The sequence below is a fragment of the Drosophila tropicalis genome, unplaced genomic scaffold, assembly GCF_018151085.1.
Source record: "Drosophila tropicalis isolate 14030-0801.00 unplaced genomic scaffold, ASM1815108v1 contig_859, whole genome shotgun sequence".
Taxonomy (NCBI): Eukaryota; Metazoa; Arthropoda; class Insecta; order Diptera; family Drosophilidae; genus Drosophila; species Drosophila tropicalis.
The window spans coordinates 2,710,648-2,727,882 of NW_027173353.1; the positions used below are offsets into that span (position 1 = coordinate 2,710,648).

The window sequence follows — 17,235 nt, forward strand, 5'->3', positions numbered from 1 at the left end:
TTTTGTTGTTTTACGAGCTCTGTCAGCGTTAAATGCCCTGTTCCGTGCCCCTGGCATTGGCCCTCATATCCGCCAACTTGTTAGCAGTTCATCAACAAAAACAAAAAAACACTTTTTTTTTGTTGGCCGCATATTAATTGCTTGCTACTGTGCGCGATCGTCGAGTTGAGTTGTATCGTATCATATCGTATTGTATTGTATTGTTATTAATGCTTTCATATTGTATACTGAAAATATCATTTTTATTGACATTTGACGCACGTGACAAGCTTGCAGAGTTGCCTCTCTGTTCTGTTTGTCTAGTTGATAAGCAAATAGTCGATTGCTTTAAATGAGCAAACAAACCTAAACAAAATATAACTCGCTTTGATTCTTTGTCCAAATTCGAATCCGATTGGGTTTCCATTTTTATGCTTTTAATTCTAATTGCTATTGCTGCTCATAGTAGTGCTCAATAGCACAGCTGCAGTCGACCAAGTGGCGTATACGTAATATTCATACATATTGCCGTCTTAACGGATTTAATGAGAGGGCCACGTGCCCCCCATTGGGTGGCCATTTAAACGCCCATTTTCGGCCAAAGGCGGAAAATTTTTGTATGGAAATCGATTAACTAGCCGTCGCACATGGTTTATGGCATTTTCATAATTAAATTTCAAATATTCTTCTAGGTTTATTGCTCAGCAAAGCTTTGCCCTATTCAAATTCACCAACAGGAAAAGCTTTTTAGGTTTGTGTCTAAGCTAAACTATTAGAAAATCGAATTGAATTGTTGATGAAACACTTGTAAATTGTTAAGAATCTAAGTTTTTTTTTTGCCATGCTAAAATTAAACATTTAAAATATAATTCAACAAACTAAACACTTTATTAGCATTTAGAAAGGAAACCTTTTTAGTCAAGATATCTTCTTCAATACTTTTAACTAACTAAAACTCATGTGTATATTATGTTTACTTAAAAGAGCATTAGGAAATAAACAAAGGACCACCACTAACTTTTACCTTTGCCAAGTTAATACACAAATTATTCGGTTTTTTACGCATTAATCTCAAATTGGAAGTTAGCAATTTCAAAAATTGGTTTCTGATTTTAATGACTGACTTGCTAAAATCTATATAATCTTAACGCACCTTTCCTTTGGTGGAGTAATGACATGCATTCATTTATCTTATTGGGTGAATAACTTTGTTTGTTTGATTGTTGCATTCACCAATCTTTCTCTTTCTCCATTTCCGTTATTTAATCAGAATCTGCAAATACCATAATAAGGTCTCGCAAATTCCCAGAGTGCATTCGGAATATTTATTTTTAATGTTTTTGCTTGTTGTTGATTAACTCTTGCTTAACCCCACATTATATGCTCAAGGTCGGCAGCAAAGAATAAGTGTATAAATGACAAAATTATATAAAGTTTCAGTCTGGATGAATCGCGGGTGCGCTTTAGACACATTTTGGCTCCGAGATGTCTCGCTTATGAGAGCATCTGTATGTAATACAAGATCTTCGAGTTCCCTGAAGTAATCCAAGAAGCGCAACAAACGAGACGACAAGCGAGACAGAAAGAAGCACCATCGAATGCGATGAGTAACTCGTAAAGATAGTGTCAATGCCAATGGGATCGGGGAACGGCAAGGGACGAGGACGAGCGGCTGAGATATGCACTTGGTTGCACTTTTTCACACAAAATAAAATTTCGAGTATTGAATTACCCTTCCATACAAATGCCAAGTTTTTATTATTTTTATAGCATATCCAACATATACAAACACATGTATATAGATACACATATGACATTTACATATGGGCATTTGTATTTATTTCACAGCTGAGCTAAGCACTAAGCACATTTTAATTAATAAACAGAGATAGAGAGAGATGGAGAGAGATGGAGAGAGCAAGCGAGGGCCGGCTTGTCTGTGGGTTGGGTTTGTTTTGGGTTGTTCAGTCTTCTTTGGTCTGGCGCCTGTGGTGTAAGATATGGCGCATGTGTATTACTTCGATTGAATTGGATCGGTATACGGCTCTACCATGTGCTGTTGGTGTGCCCGTGTTTATTGGACAGTCGTGCAAAATCTTTTTGCACGCTTCATTAGCAATTTAACGGAACGAAGTTGTCGTCATTGTGGTTCTTGTTTTTGTTGCTCGGACTATCAGAGGCAGCCAAGTGATGACGTTGTTGAGGCGCTTGATATTGATTCGATGAAACAAGTTCTGGATCAAGTTAATGACGATGCCGACGCCGAACGTGAACGAGTGGCACAACATGATTATGTCATAGTGGGTGAGAAGTTCTCGCTGAGAAAATAACAAAAGAAACCAAAACGATGGATGGACTTTATTTATTGACTCGACATTTCTCTTGGCCAACAGATGATGCCGATGCCAACTATGTTGAAATTGAGGATCGTCGCATTGAGACAGAACCATACTATTTCACCGTTGATCGAGCCATGGCCGAGCATATGCTGGAGGGCCGTGAAGATGGCTCTTGTCTGGTGCGACCTTTCAAGGCTGCCGATCTTTGTATTAAATATATTGTAAGCATCTCTGCGGCCAATGAGTTTTATCATTTATTCGTACGACAAATTCATGGCCAGCGTCATCTCTATGGCATAGGGCAAGTGAAGGCCCATGAGCGACATTTCGCCTCACCCAGTCATATAGTGGAGTTCTATGCGGAACATCCGCTGCTCTGCACCAATAAGCAGCGGAGTCAGTGTGTGAGATTAAAACCCATAGTCTATGCTTAGTTTAGTCGCATGGTTAAGGTTAAAGTTAAAGTTTTTATTGTACAAATGTTAATGTATAAGTTCATATGTATGTGTAAGTAATGCTAAGACAAATGAAAGTCATTCTCTAGGTGGCCACGACAGCTTTAAAGGCACACTGATTATTCTGCATAAGAGCAGGCCAGAGGAAAGCCTTTATCAGATCCGAACGTCGATCTGATTGCGAATGGCGTTCATGTTTCTCGGGACGTAGAAATCCTAGATAATAGAATAAGATTAAATTAATTCAAATATCTCACAATGTCTTTGCAGTTAATTAGGTATTCATACCCAAATTAAAATCTGTGTCCAAATAATACGGAGCCTTCTGGTTGATCATGCGCCAAGCCAAACGCACACAGGCACTCACGAAGTGCGTCAAGGGTGGACACGTCTCCAGGCAGGGATACTCATGTAATGTCGACAATACCTGATTAAAGACAGAACGTTCAATCTCTCCCAGTGGAAAACTATCGATGGTCTCGTGCAGATGATGCCGCACAGCTCGATCCAATGCCAAAGTACTCTCGTTGCTGCTATCCAGTGCACAGTTGAGAACTCGTCGCACTTCCAGCACTTTACGTTCCCTCATACCATGGCATAGGCGAAAAGAAAGCTAAAACAGAAGAAAAAAAAAACAAAAATACAATCATTAACGAGTCTGCCAATAACCAGCCCACTTTGTGTTCAAGTCTAAGCCAAGTTTGTGAGATCTGGCCAATTGTGAGCGGTGTCATTCATCTTTTGTGCCATCGAAAGTTATTTATCCGCACAGACAACCACACAGACAACAGGTCTTAGAGGTCTTAAGATACCATCGATGGATAGATTCATTGCCAACGTAATTTCTCACTCATTTAGCCCGCGGTGGCGATTCACTTTCCACGGCACGGCGTGTTCGTTTTCTTCTATATAACATTTAATGAAGGCGATGCAAATTGATATTTTGCAATAACAATTTTGCTACCTGACAGGATCTGAAGCATCAATTTAGGTGGGCATTGGGCATTTCGAATATTGCCTAGCCGTTGGCTCGTCTTGAAAATTGAAAGTCATAATTTGGAAAATCAACTGTGACGCTTTATACTTGGTTTGAGAGTCTTCTTAAATGATTTTACAGTTTTGAAGCAGTTACAGTTGTAGAGTCACCAAGCAAAACTATTCTTTTATGATATAGAAACGCGATTAGAAACACACACACACAACTGTGGCATTTTATAGTTGCTTTAAAAGCTGCCTTGAACAATTTTACGGTTTTAAAGTAACTACAGTTTTAGAGTCAGTGGGAAATTGTTCTCATTTGTTTTAATAAGTTTTAATTAACTTCAACTGAGATTTTTGTAGATTCTATACATTTACAGTTTTAGAGTCACAAACTTACCACAATCATGGAGAAGAGTATTTTACCCTTCAGACTGTGCACATGTTTCAATTGGGGCAAACTATCCAACGCCTCCAGGGCATCTGCTCGATTCTCGATATACAAATTTCGATAGAGTGACACCATTTCGCTGTACATAGAAAGTAGAAACACCAATAAAAGTCAGTGTGAGAGAGATTCATCTAATGTGTGGGTGTGACCCCACAAAAAAACATTTAACTAGGTCAAGTAGGCTGCTCTTCACTTACCTGCCATCATCGCTGGCAGAATCATCTGAGTGATAGCCATCACTGCAGCTGCTGCCACCATTTGTGGTTGCCTTATTCATGGCCACAGGACTGGGTGGGACACTCTCTGGTCCCATCATATGGAGAACTACCTCGCAGCCACGTGAAAAGTTCATGAGTAGACCGGCGGCTGGCCGCTTCTCCACATGGGCCTGGGCATCTAGACGCTTCACCTGACCGACGCAGGAGAGGACATCCTTGTCGTTCTCAACACGAGTGCTGAGATTCTCTACCAGAGTGTAGAGCTGTTTCAAAGCCGGCTTATCCAGCATAGTCAACAGAGTCTTGTTGTCAATCAAACGCTGCTGTATGTCGCCATAATTGATGGCCAAGAGACGCTGATGGGAAGAATGAGCCGGATCCTGATTGACAGTTACCATGCTCAACTCCTCTAGCTTATGTATGGCCATTTTATAGGTGTCCACATGTCGTTGTAACTCTGTCTTCAGAGCAACATGCAGGGAAATCAACTGACCAGAGGCGTCTGTGGTCAAGCCATGAACTCCCAAACCCTGAACGGCATTGTCAAAACTTCGACGTCGTTCCCTTAGAGTCTGACGCAAACTGGGTTCATATTGAGCCAATGCCTGCAACAGCTTAGTGCAACGTTGACGTAGTCCAGACTCGTGAGGATTGGCAAAGAGGCGTACTAGCTGAAAGGCCACTGTTTCGCTGGGTACATCCGGTTTGGGTGTGGTATTCAGTGTGATGAGACTGAAACGAGAACGATCAATCAAAATGGGAAATGAATATACCCCCCGAATGCAACAAGCTTACCGAGAAAAGAACGACTCTAGCAAATAGGCACTGTGTGGCAAATGTTCTAGCAATAGGTCGAGGGGCAGCTCAGCGATTACAGAACGCAAAACCGAAGGACCAAGACGACCCACCACGCCAGCAGCCTCCCGATATTGGCGACCCTCCGACAGAAGCATCAAGCGTCGCAGCACTTGTCGAGGACTGGTCAAGAACTCTCTGCCATCCCGCGAGGGTCCTCGTATGCGTTCCCGACTATCCGCCATTGAGAGTGAATGCGGCTGGGAGTTCAATTGATTTTGATAGATGGCGTCCTGATGGTTCTTCAGCAGCAATTGTTTTCTGTTTCCCCAAGGCGAATACGATTTCGAGTTACTTTTTGTTGTTGTCAGAGTGTATATATTTAAATGAAATGGACTTTTTACAGATGCGGATGCGATGAGTAGGCGGTAGATAGCTTACAGCATATTGGCACTCGGATGCGGATTCAGATTCGGCTCCATGATGATGATGATGATGCGTTGCCAATTGTGTTTGTGTCTCGTAGACAGTGCGTACTGATTGTTGATTGTGATATGTTTGTGATGATCTTCTGAAATAATACAATGGGACAATTGTTAATCAAAGAGGAAATTTCATTTCATCAAGAATTCGCATACGTTCACTTTCACCACACACATTGATATCGGTTGGGGGACTATCAACAAACACATAATTTATCATAACTTAATGCATACAGTTGTAGACTCACCCTCACACACACACACACACACACACACACATCTAGGAAGTGCCACAATGTGGGAGTTTTTTTCTTTTTCATTTTTAAAAATATGACAACTAGGAAAACAAAGTCACAAAGCCAAGCCAAAGACTTTCTTTCAGGTAATGCTAAATATTTGCAATATGTTCAAGAGTGGCAACAACTCTCAAGCGGCATTTAACCCATTGCTGACATTTCAACAAAGCAACAAGCCAATTTGTACACAAAGGCAAAAATATAAGACGAGAAATTTACTGGTTTTTTCTTTGCATGTCGGAAAACAAAGACTTGCAATTAAAATTATACAATTATCACATAGATTATGATTTCATATGACTATCTAAGCAAATATTCCACTCCTTTGTCCCTTTTCCAATTCCTACTTTTCCTTATAGACTTGATTTTTAACCTATATTCTAAGTCTTACTTGATATCGTGGAAGTCAATTCAAGTGCCTTTCATGTCTTTTGCATTTACATGAGAATCGAGGGGGCTGTTGGGCACTGAGGCTGAACCCACCAACCAGTCAAACATTGAATCCCCTTGCGGTCTTGCCAACCAGAGAGAGAATTATGTTTGTGTTCTTAAGAATTAAACATTTTTAATGTTTACCAACAATTCTTGGTTTGTTTAACATAGTAAAAGCAACCAAGCACAGCCGGGTGGAGCAGATTGTCGGTTGTTGGTGGTGTTGGTGACCCACCCAAAAGAGTTCACGGACATAGAGACCCCAACGTGGTGCATTACCGGCATTGTTAGACCGGCTTAACGGGCAGGTAGACGCCTTAATTGGACCTCAAGTCACTTGTTTTTGGTTTCGTTCTAAATGCGCTTTGGCAATATACACCTTTGTCCGTTATGTATGTATATGTAATGGTCACCTGGCAAGCAGGGGAATGCCAGTCAAGTAGGTGTGTCAGTGTGAGAAAAAAATGCGCCTATTACCAAGCATAAATACGATACTTACATATACATAATACAAATTGCTGTCGTTTCGGGCGTCAACTTCTAATTAATTGTAAATGCAACTGTGGGAATAAGATTTGCCATAATCTGTACAGGATCAGCTCTGCATTATTCCCACATGCTCGAGTATTTTGCGCACATGCAAATTAACAAATCTTTGAAATTTTGCTTAGATCATGTACGAAGTGGAAACATGAACATGACAAAACACAAAAAAATTAAAACCGAACGAGAGAAAACAAAACAGATTGCAACAGTTAGGTAAAAAGAAAGGGCGATTATAGCATACAAGTTACAAGCCAACACAATTATGGGCCAACACTCTCTGCACAGCCAGCAACATCGACAACATCGAGACTATCTGGCTTAAAAAAGAATTGAAAGGGAGTTTGAGGGCTCGAGAAGAGCAGCCATAGAAACGTGTCTATGATATCCATATATATGTATGTACATATGTATATACGGCCGGACCCGGGATGCGCTTGGCTGAGCCAAGTGCTCACATTATGTAAGCCGATGACAAAATCTGAGAACGGAAGCCAACTTTGTCGTCTGTTGTCTGTCGTCTGTTGGTCTATCTTGTGTATGTAACCGCAATAGAACCAAACAAAATAGACCTGAGCTGAACTGAGACTTTCAAGCTGGAACTTTTGTGGTGTCTTTTAGTCACACTCTCGGGTCTTAGACCACAATGGTTTAATGAACCTTTTGCCTGGCGTCAAGAATACAGAGGAGAGAGACAGAGAGAGAAGAAATAGAAATGTCGAGATGTGAAAATGATTTGTTGTTGTAAACCAGAAGACAAACATAACTTTTTTCTTTATATGATTATGATTACAACAATTCGTTATGAGGTGGTGGCTGGATGTTATTGTTGTTGCTGAAAGTTCTATGTTAGTTTTTAGCCAGGCCAACAAACTACTAATTGCCCCATCGGTCTGCTGTTCTGCATGCAATTGAAATACTCTCTCATAGACACCTGAAAACCGTTTCATAAATCCATAACGGTATCCATCTACAAACTATGACTATGACAAACATTTGAGAACGTTCTTTAAAGGATTTAAATCGAAACTATTCCTTAAATCTATCTATTCCACAGTCACATTTCCCAGCATATACTTAGCTATTCATAGAGCAGTAAATCAATTGTCTTTAACAATCAAGCTGAGTTCTAAATAAAGAACTAAAGATCAGCAGGAGGTCTTAACTGGTGAATGGAAATCTTTCTTGTAATGCTTAGGCCTACTTAAAGGGTGTTCAAGGTTCGTTACCACATTGTGTAATTTGTAAGTTTTTTGCGTGTGTATTCAGTTAGTTTTCTCCCAGATTTCCGTCAAGTGCTGCTTGGTGGCAACTGTCGCTGCTATAGTTAGTTACATACTAGCAATGGCTCGGTCTGTCATAATGGTTTTCTATAACGAGCTCTGGCAGAAACTGGCGTGCGGTTGCCATTAAGATTTTTATTACTATTAACAATCTGCCACCATGCCATGTTGGGTAGCAATCAAAAAAACACTCCAATATACACACTCACACTCACATACACACCTGTTGCAATTACCGGGAAGACGGGAGCAAATGGCCCAAAAAAAGAAGCAAAAATAATAATAATCAACATAAAAAAGAGTCTGCCGCTAAGATCGTAAACCAAAGAGAGCACCTTAATCAACTTGAACACCAAAAACTTGACCCAAAAAAAGACCTAGAAGAAAGAAGAAAACAACAACAACAAAATAAGGTGTTGCTGTTGTTGTCTAGAGACAATGTGAAACGCTTTTCAAGTTGGCCAAAAATTTATTGCCAAACAAGAAATTTGTTTAAGATTTTCGCGGTCTAATTTTTTTTTTTTTTTTGATTACAAAAGGCGATTCTAACTGTTCAATTTTGAAGAGAACAGTGCAAAATTAACATATTGTAAATGTTTAGCCTCTGCCCCTTTTCTTCTCCTTTTTTTTTAGCATTTATATTATATTGATTGATTTCACATCGTAAAAGATTAGCCTAAAACAAAAGCCTTTTGGAGGTTGGACCCAACTAGAGTTTACCTATATATTTTACTTTTCTAGTCTATTGCCGCTGGCTTTCTCAGTTGGGCTAAGATCTCATCATAATTTGACGGGGCAACAAACAATCTTATTCATATTAACTTCTTTTTTTTGTTGCCCAGAACCAACCAACGCACCTCAATTATTATAATGAAATGAGACAACGCGCTAGGTGACCGCTACAATACATACTAAACCTATACATATAAGAGTTATATGCATATACATACATAGGTTTTACAACATTCCCAGAAGTGGGTTAATTTCATTCAATTAGAATAGGAATAGAGACAAACACAGAAACTCCAAAAGTAACAAAAGCAAAGAAATGTAAACATATATCTTTTTTAGGGCCAGGCCAAGTTTCTTTGCTAATTGGACTCGCCCGAATGATGAATAAAGTTATTTGTCTCTGGGAAATGAATGAATTTGAATGAATTTCCTACAAGTGCTGACCCAACCCCAATATTCCTCAATAGTCTAAGCTGCTTAATTACAAATTTGGAACTCCATTTAACAGATTTCCAAGATGATTTCAATATTTATTTTTTAATTTTTGCATATTTTATTATTATAGTTTCTCGCTCCATATTTATTTAATTTATGGGGTTAATAACCCTCTCATTAATGACTGTTTTATGTCATAGTGAGCTGTGATCTCCATAGGAGTAGTCAGCCAAGTGGTAAGAATGGCATTACCCTTCACAAAATTAATTACTAATTTTAAAAATATATTCAAATATTAAGTCATCATTACCTGTGGAAAATGAAAACAGTCCAAAACTTCTTGTTTATGACTTCTTTCTTTTGAATAACAAAAACTTAATAGATTATGTCAAAATTCAAGCATTGATTATTATAAAATTTACATTTCTGATATCTTTTGGAATTCAAAGAAGCTGATGGAGTTTTAAGAAAAAGTGCCTTAGTTTTTTTAAGTTCCCAGAATTGTAAATAATGTTAAATCTGTAATGCTTTCTAATTTCTTCTAATATTTAATACAGTTGGCCGACTTCGTGGGATTATTGACTTCTTGTTGAAGCCCCTTTTGCTGCCTTCCTTGGATTCTATTTCTAAAATGAATCTTGTTTCATGTATCTGCTTATATGGACTTTGTGCCCTCCTTGTAGGGCAACCTATTGGATCAAAATCCAAGTTAATTTATGGCCAATTTCAAAACTTAGAGGCTTCTGCTCAGAAGAAGCAGCAATTATTTTGTTGTCAATTATTTATGTGTTCTGGGAATTTCACGTAATTCTTTTCTCAGGTACATCGGAGCTTGAATGTTACTTTCCATGTCACTTACATTCCGCTGGCAAGTAAGTATGCCAGTATAATCCAAAATAGTCGCCAACAACTAGTCAGCAGGAGTACAAGAAGGTTAAGTTGGTCGGGGTCTTCTTGTTTTAGCACATGGAGAGTCACACTGAGATGCGCGAGCGTTTGTTTTTTTCGCCTTTTGGCGGATGCTGTACAATTTTCACTTTACAACCGAAAGCGTTACCAAATCCACAAAAAAACAACAACCAAAAGGGGACACGAGGGGTCAAATTGCAGCGCAAATCAAAGCGTTGCTGAGGCGCCTTCGTTCGCTGTAGCCGTGTTCAGCTGTAGCTGTAACTGGTGGGCAATTGTAATGCAACGACAAACATTTTTGCACTTCATTAACTTTTCTAACATTTGTATGGCAAATGCCACGGGAAAGATTCTTTTTCGAGCCAAGTTAAACGTTCTCCCTTCTGGCTCTTTTTACCGTTTGCTGGTGGCAGTTGCGCACGCGCCCTCAACAATCAGAAACCACAACAACGACGGCAACACCGATACGATTCACAATTATGGAGGCCAAAAGACAACCGAACGCGGTAAAAGTCTGAAAGAGACTGAACGAATGTCATGACCAAAAACTCCAAACAGGTAAACCTGAGAGAGCCCAGCTAAAAGTGCAGGAGATAGAGAGACAGAGAGAAAGAGGGAGGCAGAGCGCAGCCGCACACGGTAGAAGATTAAGATTGAGCGACGTCGACGTCAACTTCGGCGCAGCTGTTGCCTTTAGCTGAAAGCCAATTTGATATACCCTGTAAACAACAAGTTGAAAAGGTAGTTGGAAGGAATAGATATATGTCTTGATTAGAGTTTATATGAGTATATATTAAAAGGAATTTAGTCTAAAAGCTTTGGTTAGTATAACTAATTATGGAATGGGAAACCTTGTTAAAAAAATGAAGTTAAAGTCCCATATCAAATAACTGAACTGATTTACTTATATTGATGTTTAGTCAGCTCTAGACCAGTTTTGAAACAGCTTTACGACAGCTCTAGGACATCTATAGGGCACTTTTAGACAAGCTCTAGTCACCTTTATGGTATCTTTATGTTATTGACTGACTAATAGCTATGGTTGATTGACATTTCATAACTCTAATTACAAATCTTTAGAGTTTAAGCAGTTCAAGTAGGTATTTTATCTCTTAGAAGTTGTGTTTTGCTTTTATAGAGACTCTCTTAGTCGAATACTATCTTGTTTGGTTCCTCTTGAATTGAGCGCACCCAAATCTAGCCAACTAATGCCCGTTGTTTGTTTGTTTTTCTTCATGTTTAATCATTTAGAGCTTTGAGCGAAAAGTGCAAGCCACTTACAGCTGCTTTTTGCCTTACCTTGCCACTTGCCACTTGCCAATTGTTATTTTAATTGACAGGGGGGTTGGAGGGAGAGTTGGTTGAAGCAGCAACATGGTAGAAGCTTAATCTCATCGATTTCAACTACTCGAGCTATTTGGGTTAGTATGTGCGGTTTCAGGTGACTACAACAAATCATATCGTTGGCTCTTATGTTGTTGAAACTTTCTTTAATTGAAATTTTTGAGGCAGTTTGCCAATGTGATAACTTTCTGAATGATAAATTTGAATAATTGAAAAGTACATATTTCATATCAGTGAATCCATTTCTATCTAATGTCTGAAATGGTTAAATGGGTGGGTCACTCTAGCCACTTCCCGTTTCCAACTATTGTGGTAGCACATTGACAGCCAGCCAGTTAGCCAATTAGTCTTAATTGCCAACTTAATTTCACTCGACGCGGCTGTGAAAAGTCGAAAACAAAAGCAAAATGCTAAACACAACGAAAAACCTCCACCAATCTCAACAAAAAATTAACAAAGATGCAAAGTAGCCGATTAGGAGTCGCTCATTGTCAGGTGGCTCAGCCTCGAACCCAGGAACCGCGAAGTAGTGGTGGGTCTCTGGCATGCCTCTTCATATGAAAAACTGAGAAAATTGCAACATTTTCACGTGCTATTTACACGTTAATCGTAAGCAATTGGATGACTGCTTTACAAACTCTAAGCCAAAGCAAAGTAAAAAACAATTAAACCAACAGACCTATGGCTAATGGACGGTGTGGAGAGGGGGGGGGACTCTCCATTTATTTGCGCCAGGGTTGCCATTTGCATTTAGACGGTTTAACAGGGCGTTAAGTTTCATCATAAGACATAAGAGTGCGCGAGTACAAACTAATGCCATATGACGAGATTCATAAAAAATAACGCATATATCTATCTGCAATCTTGGCCCTAAATAAGGTGTTAATAAGTCAAGGTTGTTGTTAGCCATTTGGAGTCATACACTAACTTGTGGCGTAAGATCTTCCTTTCTAAAACGCACATTTCACTTTTCTTTCGCCAACGCATTTCACTCTGTTGCAACCATTGCTAATGGTAAGACAAATACACTCAAAGTTGTTAAGACAAAAAGGAGAGCAACCATTTGATGTTGTTTTTTTCTTGTTGTATTCCCTGTTTTGTTGTTGCTTTTTCGCATTTCGCAAATCTCTTGGCAAATCGAGTAATTAACTGTTTGATTTACTAAACGCATAAAAATTGTCATTTTTGACCAAGTTTCAAAATGCTTTGACAACACTTCATATTCATGTGCGAAATGCCTTTTATTTCTTTAGTTTTTTCTTTGTGTTTTGTCTTTCCAATTTTCCATTTTCAGTTGACGTTTTTTCTTCGATTTGGTTGGTTTTTTTTTTCCATGTGTGCGTTTTATATTATTTTATTTTCACCATCTTTGACTTAGTTACTGGTGATGGCATCAACTAACTTTTTGTTTACTGGCACTTTTCCTTCACGCTCACTCCCCTCTCATGGCTCGCCATCCTGCAATTGACATATGGCCAACTCCTTGGCAATTGGCGATTTCTCTTTCGCGGAAAAATCACCATTGCAGTTGTCTGTTTTTTTTTTTTTTTTTCTGCAATAATCATAAAAATTTAACACAAATATTGAGTAAAGTAATTATTATAAGAAATAAACGTGAAATGACAATGACTTGGCTGTGTTTTAGCTGCTGCAGTCAAATAGCCACTTTGTGAAATCGATTGATTTGATTAGTTTACCTAGTCAAAAGGCTTAATGCAAGGCCATGACTAGACACTGCAATGGAGTAAAAAAGTTGGTCAAAGCATCAATCAAAGTTAACCCAGAGAAATTGTCAACGATATCTTTTTGAGATGAAACTATTAGAGTATCGAAATATTTCATAATACCAACTGGGAACCTTTCCCATAATTAAAATCTTTCTGCAGTCCTCGGTAGATGAGTTGTCTAAGTGACCCAGTTATTTGGGCAACTGAACAACGAGGACCCGGGTTCGAATCCCAGGCTAGTGTATGGATGTAGTTTTCGTCTAATTGTAAGCCGAAGGCCTTAGCTGCCAGTGCTTGTAAAATATAGTTAGGTTGATAGTTTACAACTATATCCTATACTTATAACAATAACAAAATCTTTCTATTGGGCTAACTTGAAAATTTATTCACTTAATCCCAAAAAGGGGCTTTACACATATGACCCGCCCTCTTCCTTTTTGTAATCCCCATGAATCTCAAGTGTGCAGTTAATTTCTTTTAGATCAAATCTTATAATACCTATTTCCTCTGCTTTGATGAACTGATTACATTTTCTTGCCTCTAATTGCATTCTTTATTGTGCTTCCGATCGTATAAAGCAATTTCATGGTGCATTTATTGATTTCCATTCAAAGTTGTGATTATGTAATCAAGAGATGTCTCAAGAAAGTGTTGGCCAAGTGGCTGATTGGTTGATTGGTTTAGCCGTAAGTTACGATTATGGTAGCAAACCCATGTAGACATGAAAATAAATTTGCAATAAATCGTGAAATATTAACACAAATGGCCCATAGATTTAAAAGAAAAGAAAGAAAAACAAAAACAAAAATAAATAGCGGGAGAAAATCTACCAATTCCAATTCCCCAATTGCCAAGACTCAAATGTCGTCGACATAGACATCATGTGGCTGATAAGTTGTGTTGCCGTCGAGCGACTAATAGCGACTCCTTTGACAGGCAACGAGACGTGGTCGTTTGGACTACAACTTTCACAAATGAAAACAACTGCAACAGCAACAGCAGCAGCAGCGGCAATAGCAAGAGCAACCAGAAAAGAAAAGTGGCTTTCCAAGCTGGCCAAAAACGCCCAAATGCGACGATTCTTATTACAGAATCAGGTGCAACTTTTGCTTTTTCTCTGGTCGTGTATACACATTTTTCTTGGATGCTGTTTAAGTCACTGAACTGCCATGCAACTGGGTTGCACGTTCATTTGGGTTGACAGTAAAAGTAAGTAAGATGGAAAAGTGAACGCAATCATCGAATTTGACCCACTTTTTAACCTTCACAAAATAACAATAAAACATATATGTACATATGGGCATATAGACAGTACTATCTGATGCTAATACTGATGCTTATCGCCTCAACGGATGCTGCGTGCATATGAAAGTGGGTGGCCCACAGCCAGCAGACTTAGAAATTGTAACCCAAACCGGCCGAGCCCCAAAAAAACAACAACACACACAACACACACAAATAGAGAAAAACAAACACACGTAGAAATAAAACAAAACTCATGCTCAAACGACCAATTGGCGTGACTTAATTATGCATAAATCACATTCAGAGGCGAGTAACTCTTCGTCTGCTGCAATTCCAGCTCTATCACGCATCTCTAATTGTCCACATTTGCCTATGCCGCCAAAGAAAGTAACTCAATAGGTTGTTGATAGCCAAAAATATATCCAAACATACATACATACATACATACATATAGAAATAAAAGTAAACGTTGACTGATAACCAGAATTTCCAGCCAAAGCCAACTAAACCGGTTGCCATCCTTCTTTCTTTATTTAATTTTATTTTTGTGGGTTTTTTTTTTTTTTGGATTTTGGCAGCCTAAAAAGAAATTCTTCTTTCAACTATTTTCACTTTTCTTTTAAGCAATCATAAATTAAGCAATTTCAGATATGACTTTTTGCGATTCAAAAATTCAATCAGTTTATGTTAAAAGTCTTTTTAAAGCTGTCTTTAGAGACTTATCTTTTTCTCTTATTTTTGAGTTAGTTAATTTAATTTTCATGTTCAAAGTATTGGCAGCCAAGACGACCAATTACAGCAAAGACTTTTTCATGGCTTAATTGGATATGAACGCATTTTTTGTACATTTTACTTGACTTTGAGAAATGTTAACGAGTCTAGATTATAGTTATGAAGCAGTTTTAAGCTTGTCAGTGACCCCAGAGTAATATTATTAATTAAAGGCGTTGCTACTGCTCTTTGGTATAATAATTTATTCAATATTTAATGACTCACTTTATTTAATGGCAAATCGGATATTATATTTAGTAATACCAAAGTACATAGATGTAGAGCATAACAAGCACAAAGAGCAAATGGATGAGGAAGAACTCAATGGCCAATGTGAGTAGAGCCAGCGGATTAACTGGTGTATAGCTGATTAACGTGAACATTTTGCAACAATTGTTAATTGAGTTTGCTATTAGATTATTGGTTTTCTACTCCTGAACGGTAAAGGTCAATTGTTTGTTGCGAGAACTCTCGAAACGATTTGGCGTATGCATGCTTAACATTGCTGTGATTCCCAGGCCAAGGATGCCAATCAGAAGGGTAACCACAAACAGGCCAGCCAGAATTGGAGCCGTGACGAAGCCAACACAGTCGTAGACATCCCCAAATTGCTTGCCACCATTGAGCCAGGGTTGAACTTGATAATCGACTAGATGCAGACTACGCAGTGTCTCGTTTTTGTTTGGATTGATGAATGTTAAGTTGTTGGCTGAGCAGCGATAGGAGAAACCCAATGGAGCCGATGGCAAAGTGTACTCATCGCCACGGGCCACCAAGACGTCCTTGTACTCCTTGTACTCCACTTCGACATTACGCAAGTGCCAAGTGCCACGCGAAAGAGAGAACTTGAAACGTAACATACACTTGTCGCCGTTGTACCTAAATGAAATGCTTAGACGGCCATAGCCCTTGGCATGTTGATCATCGAAGGTGGTTTGCTTGGTGTGCTCCTCCAGGAGTATGACTTCGTTGCCCAGGCGCAGTTCGGGGGGACCTGTCACATGGAGTACTGCCTTATTGCCTTCGGCCACATAGATGAAACTGGCTTCAGTCTCCTCGGTTTCAGTAGTGGCTCCAGTGGGCTTGACCTCGTCTTCACCTTTTGTGTCCCGTTTGGCCAAATAGTGAGCGTCCTCTTCGCGACTGGCTAGAATGCCCAAGACTTCACCATGACCATAGATACTCTGGGCGTCGTTGTAGCTAGTCAAGAGCTCAGCATCGTCTTCTTCATTGTGTCCAGACAGATTTATGACCTATAAATTAAAATTTTCACATTAATTGGCAACATTTAATACAAATTTCCTTTGCTAGTATACACACCTCAATGTTGGCATTATAGTTGAACGGCTCAGCCGCAAGATTGCGTTGAGGCAAATAAGACCAAGCATTGGTCTTGACCAGATTCTGAAATCTGGGGTACTTAGTGCCCTCCAGTCTATTCGTCGAGTTGCGCACAAAAATCACGATTGCCTTGGCATCCTTGAAGAGTTGCATCAGCGGCAGTTCCTTTGTGCTCGCTTCGACTAGGGCCTCGGGCTGCAATTTGTTCACCTTCTCATGGCCCCAGAGCAAATAAGGACCGCTTATTGTTGCAGTGCAGCTTAACACTAGACTTAGGCATATAGTCAAAGCAATTAAATGCATGTTTAGTTGGACACCACCCAAAATTTTTGTAGCTCAGATCAGACGACTAACGAGAGGAAAAAAATACCCCCGATTAAAAGGCGAAAAATCGATGTGAATGAAACGCATGCGCAGAGCTACCAGTAAATGGAATCCCGATTTTGGGGGTAGTTTATCGAGAATAACTTGGGCCACTTG

The 17,235-nt window shown here is 39.2% G+C and overlaps 3 protein-coding genes across 3 annotated transcripts; 1 reads left to right on the forward strand and 2 right to left on the reverse strand.

The window, feature by feature from the left end:
* The first annotated feature begins 1,968 nt into the window (after positions 1-1,968).
* LOC137582584 (uncharacterized) lies at positions 1,969-2,915 on the forward strand. Its single transcript, XM_068297179.1, has 2 exons — positions 1,969-2,283; positions 2,373-2,915. Exons 1-2 carry the CDS (start codon positions 2,031-2,033, stop codon positions 2,750-2,752), a joined length of 633 nt encoding a protein of 210 aa, XP_068153280.1. The 5' UTR covers positions 1,969-2,030; the 3' UTR covers positions 2,753-2,915.
* LOC137582585 (uncharacterized) lies at positions 2,859-10,804 on the reverse strand. Its single transcript, XM_068297180.1, has 7 exons — positions 10,278-10,804; positions 5,657-5,786; positions 5,216-5,536; positions 4,400-5,152; positions 4,152-4,281; positions 3,062-3,386; positions 2,859-2,989 (listed from the first exon to the last, which is right to left on the reverse strand). The coding sequence occupies exons 2-7, from the start codon at positions 5,695-5,697 to the stop codon at positions 2,859-2,861; spliced, it is 1,701 nt and encodes a 566-aa protein (XP_068153281.1). The 5' UTR covers positions 5,698-5,786; positions 10,278-10,804.
* Positions 10,805-15,597: 4,793 nt separating this feature from the next.
* VhaAC45RP (VhaAC45-related protein) lies at positions 15,598-17,133 on the reverse strand. Its single transcript, XM_068297047.1, has 2 exons — positions 16,735-17,133; positions 15,598-16,667 (listed from the first exon to the last, which is right to left on the reverse strand). Exons 1-2 carry the CDS (start codon positions 17,056-17,058, stop codon positions 15,843-15,845), a joined length of 1,149 nt encoding a protein of 382 aa, XP_068153148.1. The 5' UTR covers positions 17,059-17,133; the 3' UTR covers positions 15,598-15,842.
* Between the last annotated feature and the right edge of the window lie 102 nt (positions 17,134-17,235).

Bases quoted from the DNA above. Each gene is read 5' to 3' on its own strand.
- LOC137582585 (XM_068297180.1), bottom strand. From the start codon at position 5,697: ATGGAGCCGAATCTGAATCCGCATCCGAGTGCCAATATGCT. The intron at 5,153-5,215 runs GTAAGCTTGTTG...TTCTCGTTTCAG, and splicing joins CTAGAGTCGTTCTTTTCTCG to TCTCATCACACTGAATACCA. The intron at 3,387-4,151 runs GTAAGTTTGTGA...CTTCTGTTTTAG, and splicing joins TACTCTTCTCCATGATTGTG to CTTTCTTTTCGCCTATGCCA.
- LOC137582584 (XM_068297179.1), top strand. From the start codon at position 2,031: ATGTGCTGTTGGTGTGCCCGTGTTTATTGGACAGTCGTGCAAAATCTT. The intron at 2,284-2,372 runs GTGAGAAGTTCT...CTTGGCCAACAG, and splicing joins ACATGATTATGTCATAGTGG to ATGATGCCGATGCCAACTAT.
- VhaAC45RP (XM_068297047.1), bottom strand. From the start codon at position 17,058: ATGCATTTAATTGCTTTGACTATATGCCTAAGTCTAGTGTTAAGCTGC. The intron at 16,668-16,734 runs GTGTGTATACTA...TTTAATTTATAG, and splicing joins ACTATAATGCCAACATTGAG to GTCATAAATCTGTCTGGACA.